The sequence below is a fragment of the Desmodus rotundus genome, chromosome 11 (genome assembly GCF_022682495.2).
Source record: "Desmodus rotundus isolate HL8 chromosome 11, HLdesRot8A.1, whole genome shotgun sequence".
NCBI lineage: Eukaryota > Metazoa > Chordata > Mammalia > Chiroptera > Phyllostomidae > Desmodus > Desmodus rotundus.
The window spans coordinates 62,201,247-62,212,544 of NC_071397.1; the positions used below are offsets into that span (position 1 = coordinate 62,201,247).

An 11,298-nucleotide genomic window follows, 5' to 3' on the forward strand; every position below is an offset into this window, starting at 1 on the left:
CTTTGGCTAATCCCTTCATTTTCCTTCATTCAGTTCCCACCCCCCACCCCTCTGACAGCTGTCAGTCTGTTCCATGTATCCATGCCTCTGTTTCTATTTTGTTTTTCATCTTGAGTCTGTTTCCAGGGAGGGGGAAGGCAGGGAGGGTGCAATAAGGTAACACAAAAATAAATGAGGCATGATCTTTGCTTTCAAAGTCTGTTGTGGAATGTTTTGCTAGTATGATGCTATCCAAAACTTATTGGGAATAGGTTCCTAAAAATTCAGTTCTTCCTTCCCTTACATTCTTATCTTCATGCCTTATAACACTCAGGTGAAAACAAATTTCCAGTTTGCAGACAAACAGGAACCAAAGATAATGGTTAAGCCTAAACAATGAAGCAAGTCAAGATTCAATGATACAATTATTATCAGTATCCTCAATGCATTTTTTACTTGTACTAGATTCTCTTAGCCAAGTTGCTCTCTCATACCTTACTATGTCTTCTTCTCTATAGTTTCTGAAGTTAAGCAAAGTCATTGAACAAATGTCTGTAAGACCCCTACAGATAAAGTGTTTGGAGTCATCACTGTTTTTAGACATATAAGATACAGATAACTTTTCTTCTCTTTTGGGTATTTTTGGAGAAAAATCAAGAAACTCTTAGGAAATATAATCAAACATTTTCTTTCATGGATTCCAAATAAGATGAACATACATTTTGCACTCAAGTTTAATTTTTATTGACTCAACATTTATATCGTATCATAATGAATGTAAATAGTAAAGATAACTTTGATTCTAGATCCCTAATCAAAATTTGGACAAGTGTCACTCCAGACCTCTGCCCTCATATAACCACCGTTCTTGAAACTGGCTTTGTGCACAGCATCCCAAATGCCATAAACTCTTCGAGTGAAAGACCATGTGTTATTGTATGAGCTGGGTTTACACAGGCACTCAGTAATATAGCTTGAATACAGCACTCATTTATTAGAACAAATATATATGCCCACAAAAATTAGATAGTACTATGTTTTTAAATAGTGATTAAAACTGTGGGAACAAATGTTCAATTTGAATGAATTAGAGTAACATGAGCCACGCATATGCAGACTTTGAATTCGTATCTTATTCTATTTTAACAATTAATGCTTTCTTACCTGCTTTTATTCTTTCCAGGTATATCTGCATGTGTCTATTCACCATTTTAATGTTATTAATGGCTTCGTTCCATACCCACCACTTGCTGTGAAATCCATCAATCACGTACCAGTTCTGATGCTGCTCTTGATAATATTGCCTAATCTCAACAATATTTTTGCAGTACTTTGAGTACTTGACAGCTGTAATCTGTGTGCTGTTGTGCAACGGATAAGGCAAACTAGTAGAGAAACAGAGAAGGAATGTAAAAAGCTGTTTAAAACATACTCTTTTCTGGATCATTGAAGTGCATTCCTTAATTACTATTTTTATCACATCCATTACCTTTGTTGGGTCTTTTTTTCCAGGAACAATCTTTTGAAAATCTCCTTGGAAGGCACATCCAACTCCAAGATTACCAGGGGGGTGATTGACCTGTCTTCCAAGAAGTTCATTTGATGCTCAGTTAAAGGGTATCCGTCGATGACGACACTAACAAGGAGAGACATGAAAATAAAAATTCCAGATTCCTTTTCTCTCATACCTTCCTTTCTGTCTTTTAGGACCAGTCATCCACCCTTTTGGAGTAGCCCCATGCTCTTCCTTAGGTAACCTGATTCATCTTTGTGCTCCATCTCTTTATCTCTCTCTACATACATGTGTTTTTAAAGATTTTACTTACTTATTCTTAGAGGGGAAGGGGAGGAGACAGAGAGGGAGAAGAACATCCATGTGTAAGGGTAACATTGATCAGTCGCCTCTCGCACACTCCCCGACCAGGGACTGGGCCTACCACCCACGCATGTGCCTTGACCAGGAATCAAACTCCTGACCTTTCACTTTAAGGGACAACATCCAACCAACTGAGCTACACAGGTCAGGGCTATCCGTATTTTTAATCTCAGACAGCCCAAGACCCAGGAGGAGGGCAGCATACATCGGAAAACAGCTCTGAATTCATACACTTAGCATCATACATGCATGAATCTTAGGATTAGAGGGAGAACACACATAATATCTTGAACACTGTGTTGTTCAATTGGGGAGGCTGGGCACGTGGAAGGGGAGATGGAGAGCTGGTGAGAGGACCCCCATAATACCTGGAAGAGAATCATTCTATCAGGGCCCATCAGGCCACTGAGTAGAACTGGAGGAAAATTTTTAGTCCAACAGCTTGAAATAATGGGAGTGTTACTATCAAACTGAGAGAAGGAATGAAAGCTGTTTGCAAATTCTGAGAGGAGTGGCCCCCAAAGCCAGGGGAATGCTGGCAGATGGTCCTCCGGCAGGGCTAGTTTGAAATAAGCTGCAGGATGCCCTCACTCAAAGCTCTCCAGCCAGACCTCTAGGTACTAATTAGTTCTACGCTCCATGGCCAAGAGGGACATAAATTCACCTAGCCTGGCAAGCCTAGCAGACAATGTATGGGGTGTCGTTGTTGTTGCCTTTAATGGACAGCGGCTCAGCCTCTCTGTCTGTGAAGGGTCACTCAAGGGGCCCTCAGGGTTATGGAAATTGAGGGTGAGTAGCTAGCCACTCTCCTGGCATTAAGGTGAAATAAAATCTTTAGGACTCAACCAAGATTCCTCTTGTTGAGATTTCTTGTATGCAAAGCTGAATGCCAGGGAGGAGGTAACTCAGTTTGCATTAAGTCTCAGAGCCTTCTCTGGGAGAAAATAATCTGACCCCCCAGAATCTGCTCCCTCATAACTGAGATTAGGAGAACTGCCCAAGGATTTGATTAAGGAAAGTTGCAGGGAAGGGCAAGGAAGCACCTAACATAAAAGAGCTTTGAGTAAATCAGGGATTCTAGGTCAGTGACCTGGGCTCATGAGCAGGGCCTTAGGTTTCACCATCTTACTACTGGGTGTGACCAGTGGCTGTGCAGGGGGGGCAATGGTTGAGCAGAGGAGTGTGAACTGAAGACACAGCTCAAGCAGGGAGAGCTTTCCTGTCCTGGTATTAAAGGGGGTGGAGGGACACTTCCTCATCACTCCACAGGGCAGGGAGGAGGTCTCCTGGGCTGCGGAAGTCACGCTATGAAACAGTATGGTAATATCGCTCCCTCCCCAGAGCTGCACGAGGACAGTTGTCACCAGTCAGTGGTAATGCCAAGTGGTAGACGGTGCAAGCCCAGAGACTTTTGGACAGCTCAGGGGTTGCTGCAGCAAGTACAGTAGTAGCCTGCTTGTTGCTCTGGCATGTAAGTGTTCAAGCCAAGTTTTAGCCAGACAGAAGAGTAAAATATGCGACCATATAGGTGCCTAAAGTTTAACAGGTAGATCACACCTTTTATAAGAGCTTTAAACCCTATTTAAGATAAATGTTTTAAATCCCAGTGAGTCATTTCTTGAGAGTTAACCACCCCAGTGAGGCCCCCACTCACCCTGCTGTATTACACACACTTCCCATCAGAGACACTTCTAAGGCTTGAGTGGCCAGTTGATCAGGCACTGTCATTCCTTTATGAAGATGCCAATTCAACATGAGTGCCAGCTCTGTGTCTGCCTGGTGGTTTAACACATAACGCAGAGCTTCTCCTACTGACAAACGCTTTAAGCCATATTCACTTGAAATTTTTTTGGCAACTGAAAAACATTAAAACTTTTAAACTTACTCCATTTCAAAAATTCATCAGTTAATCTTAGTTGCAGATTCTGGTTAACTGATATCAATAGCAAACTAATCTTCACATTCCTCAAAAACATTTTGAAAATTAAAATTGCTACATTTTACTGAATTAATACTGTCAAAAGTCAATCATTATTAGTACTTCAGGTATACATGGCCGACAGATCTGGGTAATGAGCCAACTCTGTGGGTTTTTCTCATAACCAAACCAACATTTAAGTTTTCCTTCTTGCATGAGGTAGTAAAATTATTGAGAGCTACAAGGCATCCTACGTGTAGTACTAATATTTGGTATTATGTCCAAAATAGCTCAGTTAATCCCTTAAGAAACAATTAAAAAATTATAATGGCATACCAGACATTTTAATAGTAATTTACTGCTTATGATAAAATTTTTCTCCTGTGACTTTGATATTTTCAAGTATTCCACCAGATGGGTACAGTAGATATTGAAATTCCAATTCTATACATGAGAGAACTGCAGCCCAATAAAATGGGATGGTTTGTCCAATGTCACACAGATGTCACCACTGGCTGAAAGAAAACTCACCTTGGCTTTGCTTCTCCTAAATGAGACCCAGGCATGGCTTCCAGGAACTAGCATAAATGTGGGCATGCTTTCTCGGGGTCTGTGTGCCCTGTCTCACCACGGTCTGCAGACAGCAGTGTGGAGGACGCTGAGAGAGCCGGTCTGGTCTCACGGGAATGCAGATGAACTGACCACAAACCCTTAAGCTCAGTTTTGCCAGAAATGCTGGAATCAGGCCTATTTTTTAAAGGTCTACAAATAATTAAGCTTTTACAGTTTGACATTTTGTTTAAAAATTAAACTCTCAACACAAAGAAATGTGAAATCAGATGGTCTTGTCTCCATTTTTACTTTATGTTGTGGTTGTGGGATCTTATTTGAATGTCAATGTTCTGCTTTCTTTGGGAAATACCAACATCTTTGTGAAAATTTTAAATATGACTATTAAAGGCTCTCGTCATGTTAAGAAATTTCAATGGCAAAACAAATTTCATCTGAAGGAGTGGAACATAAAACCCCGCTGTATTTTTCCTGTGACAAATTCAAATTGACCTTTGACCTCATCTCTGCCCTCCATTCTCTACTCTGAGTCATGAAGTCCATTGTTTTCCTTCCAAATATCTCCTGTATCTGTCCTTTCCAATCCTATTCTCATTATGACAACCATATGACAATGAACATATGGTTGATGTAGATGGTAGGTCACACAGAAATGCGTACTACACCAACCATTGTTGGACTATCAGCCTTTAAACACACCCACACACAGTCCAAAGTTATACAAAATTCAAACATTACAGGGGTACAGTTTGCCAAATGCCTTATTCAATTCATCTAAGATAATATTCAGTTAATATTCAGTTAAGAAAATAGACTGTTACTCTTTCAACTATTAATACTGTAGATTATACTTATAAAATTTTTAATACAATTTTTATGCTAATATATTAATATACTGTTATTTGACTCTGTTTATGTTCCATTAGTTTATAATTTCTTTTCTTGTATTATCTTTGTTAGGTTTTGATATCAGGATTTTGCTAATTTAGAAATGAATTTGTATTCTTTATATCTTTTGGATTATATGGACCATATTCCTTAAAAAAAGATATTGAAAATAAATCAGGAAGCTGTCTTTTCCCTTGCTGTGGAAGAGCTTATAACAACACAAGAAGGATCTCTTGTGTTTTTAACCCTTTTAAAGTTTGCATAATTTTTCTCTAAAACCATTTGATCCTAGGCTGTTTTAGAGTAGGGCTATATTTTTGAATGCCTTCTCCCCAACGGTTATTCGCCCATTGAAGTTTTCTCTCTCTTTCTGAGTCAATTTGGACAGTTGGTTTCTTGAAGAAGTGGCACCGCTTTTCAGGGGGTTCTTGGATGCTTATTGGGAACAAAGGCAAACATCTCCTCACCTGTCGTTTTCCCAGATTTTGGAGGCCCCACAATTGCAATCTTAATGGGCATATTAGGCTTTGGTTTGGGTTGGCGAATGTATTTGATTGGGTTCTTCATAAATTTTTCTCTAGTTTCCTTACTAGATAAAAAATAAATATACTGACGATGGATTACAGGATAAACTGGATTCTCTGAACTTTCAATTGGCTTGATTGTCTCTCCTTCACTTAGCTGCAATATATACACAATTAAATTAGAAAGTTAGCTTTAATTTATACAGCATTTCCCCCAAATATATTTAAAAATGAAATAATTTGTTAAATAAGAAGAAAACTATAATCAAATATTAATATTGATAAAACTATGTAAAAAGAACAAATTATTTTATACCCATACAGAAGGCTTTCCGTTTACGACTGTGAGAGTGCTTTGATTCCCTTTATAATGTCTTTAGTGCCCATGCTCAATGTTCCTGCCAAGGAGCATAAAGTGGTTTAGATATGTTCAAGGGCCAATTTATCTTTACAAACAGGTCTACTAAGGTAATGTTATGGATGGAGATGTGTTCCCCCAGATGCATAGGTCAAAACCCTAACACACAAAGTTACTGTATTTGGAGATGGTCCTTCAAGGAAGTAATTAAGGTCAAATGAGTCACAAGAATGGGGCCTTAATCCAACAGGACTGGTTTCCTTGTAAGAAGAGGAAGAGACACCAAGGGTGAGGTCCTAGTTTATCTTTTAGGGTATACTATTAGGACAGATGCCACTCACCCAATCAACAGCAGCCACAAAAGGAAAAAAATCCACATAAAAGTCAGTGTAAGGGGCAGGGAAGGAATGCAGTGGGGGCAGGGGCCCCACATGGCTGAGGTGATGAGGAGAACTGGGTAATTTATTGATGCTAGGTTTGCCTGGCTTTCTTACAGCATCCGACGGCCAGGCTTCCACCATCCCTGGCCTTGACGGAGTAGAGGTGAAACAGCTCCTCCCCCAGAGCTACACGGGGATGGCTGTTAGTAGTCAGCGGTGTTGTCAACATTGTCATTCTTGGGCTGGAGTGATGTTTATGTCTGGGAGTAAGTGCTTCAGACGGGGAGAAACTCAGGAATGGGGAGGGAGTGTCTGCGCTGTGTTTTACACTTGGTAATACCAGAAAAGCTGAGAGTTTAAGAGTTCCATGTCAAATTTCCAAATTAAGTGTGAATCCTTCAGTAGAATGATACTCACACCCATGACGGCATAAAGTCAGAAACACCAAATTACCAGGCACAAGAAAGGTTCCCAACAACCCTTACAAAGGGTTCCGTACAGGCTTAAACCCTCCCACTGACCGTGCACTCATTTTTCTACAAGGCATTTTTGTACAATCCTAATTGTGTTTGCACGTGGGCTCGTTTTTCCTCTCGAAACAGACTTCTGACTGTGCCTGCTTCTTTCCCTCTCTTACCTATCTCAGAGAGAATGTTAGGTCGCGACGATGCTGCACACCCTTTCCAGGTGATTCTAATACATCCTTAGCTCTCTCCAGTTCTCTATGGGGGCCTGTCATAGTGTTTTTGTATTTTAGCATGATGTTTGAAAGGTTTCTCTTATGGTTAAGATAAAGAAGATAGCACGATTGGATACAATTGAAACTGATTGTGTCCATATCAACCAAGAAGGAGGTTTCAAGTATCAATGACATGCATACGGCTCCATTTTGGACCCGTTCTGCAAATACTTTTTATCAGCTACCAATAATAATAATACATATTAATAACAATAACCCATATTAACTGCGTTCTTACAAAAAACAAGCACTATTGCGAGCACTTCACAGTAATTAACTCATTTAATCATTGTAACAATATTTTCAGGTAGGAACTATTCGTATTCCCATTGTGTAAGTGGGAATGGCTCAGAGAGGTTAAGTAATTTGTTCAAGCACATTCAGCTAGTAAGCGGGGGTTTTGAATCCAGGCAGTCTGGCTCCAGAGGCACTGGTCTTCTCCACGGTGCTACATCACTGACAGAAATACAAAGGTACGGTTGAGGGAGCAGATCGCTACTAGATGATATGCTTTTACTGTCTTATAGTGCTTAATTTTGACAAGAACCTATTGGTTTGTTAGTTATTTATTGCCTATCCTCCCTCCCCAGCCCAACTAGAACATAAGCTCTACAACAGAAGACACCTTGTCTGTTTTGTTCACTACTTTATTCCCAGGGACTAGAACAGTGGCTGCCATGTTCTTGGTTAAGATTTGCTGAAAACCATCCTGGCTATCATCAACTAATCATTAAACAACAGATGTCAGTGAGGATGTGGAGAAAAAGGAATCCCTGTGCACCCTTGGTGGGATTGCAAATCGGTGCAGCCACTAGGAAAAGCAGTATGGAAATTCCTCAAAAAATTAAAAATAGAAATACCAAACAATTCCACTTCTGGATGTTTATCCAAAGAAATCCAAAACACTAATTTGAAAAGATATATGCTCCCCTATTCCATTGCAGCATTATTTACAATAGCCAAGATACGGAAGCAACCTTAATGTCCATCAGTAGACTATTGGATAAAGACGTGGTACATACATAGTGAAATATTACTCAGCCATAAAAAAGAAGGAAATCTTATCATCTGTGGCCTAAAGGGTATTGTGCTAAGTGAAATAAGTCAGACAGAGAAAGACAAATGCCATATGATTTCATTTATATATGGAATCTAAAAAACAAAATAATGAACAAACAAAACAGAAACAGACTCATAGATACAGAGAACAAACTGACAGTTGCTGGATGGGGAGCCGGGTAAAAAAGGTGAAGGGATTAAGAAGTACAAATTAGCAGTTACAAAGTAATCACAGGGATGTAAAGTACAGCAAAGGGGATACAGTCAATAACTTTGTAGTAATTATGTATGGGGCAAGCTGGATACTAGACTTATTGGGGGAATCACTTTGTAAGTTAATGTCTAACTGTAACAGGGTGCAGCCAAGAGGGGGTCCCCAAATAGGGATTTGTAATGGAGTCCAGAAGAGCTTGGAGATAATTGGCTCCACACCACAGGGCCACACCTGCCCGGAATGCTGGCAGCTGTGGCCAATTGTGGGAGGAGCGGGAAATGCGGCTGCAGAGGAAGATTGGCGCTGGGATTTAAACCCAGGTGAGGCAGCCATTTGGGTCTCTTGTTGGGACCAGGAGGCTTGGACAAGAGTCAGGACCACGCAGCCTTGGAAGTGCTCCCTTTTGCCACGTGGATGGTGCCGGGAGCCTGAATCACGGACTTCTACTTCTTTCCTGAGACACGATACCCAGACTGGGCAGAGGGAAAAGGAAGGACTGTGTGCGTTTGTGGATATTCTAAAGAACTTTAGTCTGTATAACTTTTAAATAAATAATTCCTTTCCTTTTCACCAATCTCTGGCATTGAGAGACATCTTTCCTCTGGTGGCAGGCAAAGTGCACCTAGTACAGGGGAGGAACCCCCGGAGAAAAAGGGGAGGTCCTTTCATATCGTTCAGCCCCCCAGGTCTGTTCTGTAACATAACCACTGTGCTGTACACCTGAAACTAGTATAACATTGAATGTCAACTGCAATTAAAAAAATTAAAATTAAAAGAGAAAACCATCCCACATTTGCAGTTATTGAATTCCAATTGGATTAAATCTATTGTACATACTGCATAAAATTACAATACTTAAAGTAATATTGTTATGAATATTAATGGCTCATTTTGAATTGCGTCTCACACTTTCCAGAGGACTTAATACTCTTACATTTGGTCGCGGTGGTCTGGTGGCGTTACTCTCCCATCTTACAGGTGAGGAAACAGAGTCAGAGGTTAAAAGACTTGCCTAAAATCAGGTAGCAAGTCAGTGTCACAGTTCAACTCTCTAGATGTTTAGTTTGAAAATATTCCCACTACCATCTTCTTTTGCTACAAAGTTAAAAACAAGTTGGGATTGGGCTATCTCTACAGAAATAAACAAAAGAAATTAAACCTTTCAACTACTTTTCCCACCTCAGAAAGGCAAAACAACCACATATTTTTATAGGTAGTTAAGAATACTGTACAATGTTTACAATTTTTAAAGTTGCCCAGTCTTCTTAGACATACTAAAAAAGAAAAAAGAAATAATAGAACATAACTTTCCTGACCTTACCTTTACAGGGTCCCAGTAGCCGAATGTGCTTGTATATTTATAGGTAAAGCTGAGCATTTTCTGGGCAAGGCGTGATGATATTGGATAACACTTCTCAAAAATGCTTGCACGATTCTCTACCAGTGGTTTTAGTTTTGCATTCAACATATATTGTACAATGTGGATTTTCCGACCTCCGTTAATGAGAATTACTGGTATCAAAAACCTGTCAAATTCATTCTGATGAGAAAAGCATAAAACCCAGTACTTTTAGTGGGAAGAAGGCTGGTAGTATTCATTCCGTGGCAGCACATAGACGTTGCTGCTGACTGAGCACGTTAGTCTAGAGTACAAATATTTTTCAGCTTCTGCGTGACTGCATGTTGGCAGCTGGAACCTTTGACCCTATGTGGCTTCCGGGTTGCCCTTATTCATTAACTTGTTTTCATAACTCTAAGTAGTGCTGACAAGAGGGAATATAGCCCTAAAATACACATTTCTTTTGAAAGGTTAAAAAGAAACCAAAGCATAAACCAAATTTCTTTTGTTTCAACTCAAGTCACTTTTTTGAATTATGAAAAATAAAGAAAAATTAATAACCTGTATCACTTGTAAATTACGCATATCTGCTTCAAATTTTTCTCCCAGTTCACCTTTCAGACGTTCAAGTGCCTCAGTTTCTTGTTCTTCATCTTCCTCACTCATTGCATCCTCATCTTTTGGAAATTCATCTTCAAGAATATTGTCAATATCATCATCATCTTCTTCAGGGTCTTCTTCACTAATTTCTTCATCTTCTCTAACAATCTAAGGAGGAAAATATTCCCTTTTACTATACACATAAAACATGTAACAAATGACATTGCTAATTAATCACCCAGAATACTTTGTAATAACTGGATTTTAGCTGGTATGGCATTGGCAACGTTCATCTAATAACATGGTAACATTTTAACTATCTGGCACCCGGAAATTGAATACCTTTAAAACTCTGACACCATAGTGATCCCATAAATAAATACACAGACAAAATATTAAATGCTATTTATGTCTATGGTTGTCAGAATATTATGTTTTTGATGGTCTTCAGTAAAAGTATTTAACGCAACCCAAAGAGTATAAAGCACTCACTATCTGTGTTCGCTTGGACAAGATCAGTTTCCTCAACTGTAAAATAGGAATAATAAAAGTACCTACCTCAAAAAGTTGTTGGGAACATTAAAATTAATATATGTAAAGCCCTTAGAAAAGTGTCTGGCACATGGTAAGCATGCAAATGATAGCTATTATTGTTACTTTGTATAAAGCACTGTACTAATAGACTGGTACATGCCCTCTAGGAAGTTAGAGCCTGTGTGAGGAAACAAGAACAATACAATATCCTGTGACAGGATATTGATACTAAGTGGTATTGTGTAGGTTTTAAGTGCTACAGTGCAGTTTGTGTAATACCGAGCCCTATAATACTGACTCTTCTGCAGTGCCTTCAAACT

At 39.4% G+C, this 11,298-nt stretch overlaps 1 protein-coding gene across 1 annotated transcript in view; it reads right to left on the reverse strand.

The window, feature by feature from the left end:
• The window catches only part of AK9 (adenylate kinase 9), a 111,840-nt gene that overhangs the window by 9,489 nt on the left and 91,053 nt on the right, over window positions 1-11,298 (reverse strand). Inside the window, exons 30-35 of the mRNA XM_053914159.1 lie at window positions 10,406-10,612; window positions 9,827-10,045; window positions 5,699-5,912; window positions 3,510-3,711; window positions 1,469-1,615; window positions 1,144-1,364 (exon numbers count right to left, since the gene is read on the reverse strand). Of these exons, the coding sequence (XP_053770134.1) occupies window positions 1,144-1,364; window positions 1,469-1,615; window positions 3,510-3,711; window positions 5,699-5,912; window positions 9,827-10,045; window positions 10,406-10,612 (1,210 nt within the window). The remainder of the gene's footprint in view (window positions 1-1,143; window positions 1,365-1,468; window positions 1,616-3,509; window positions 3,712-5,698; window positions 5,913-9,826; window positions 10,046-10,405; window positions 10,613-11,298) is intronic.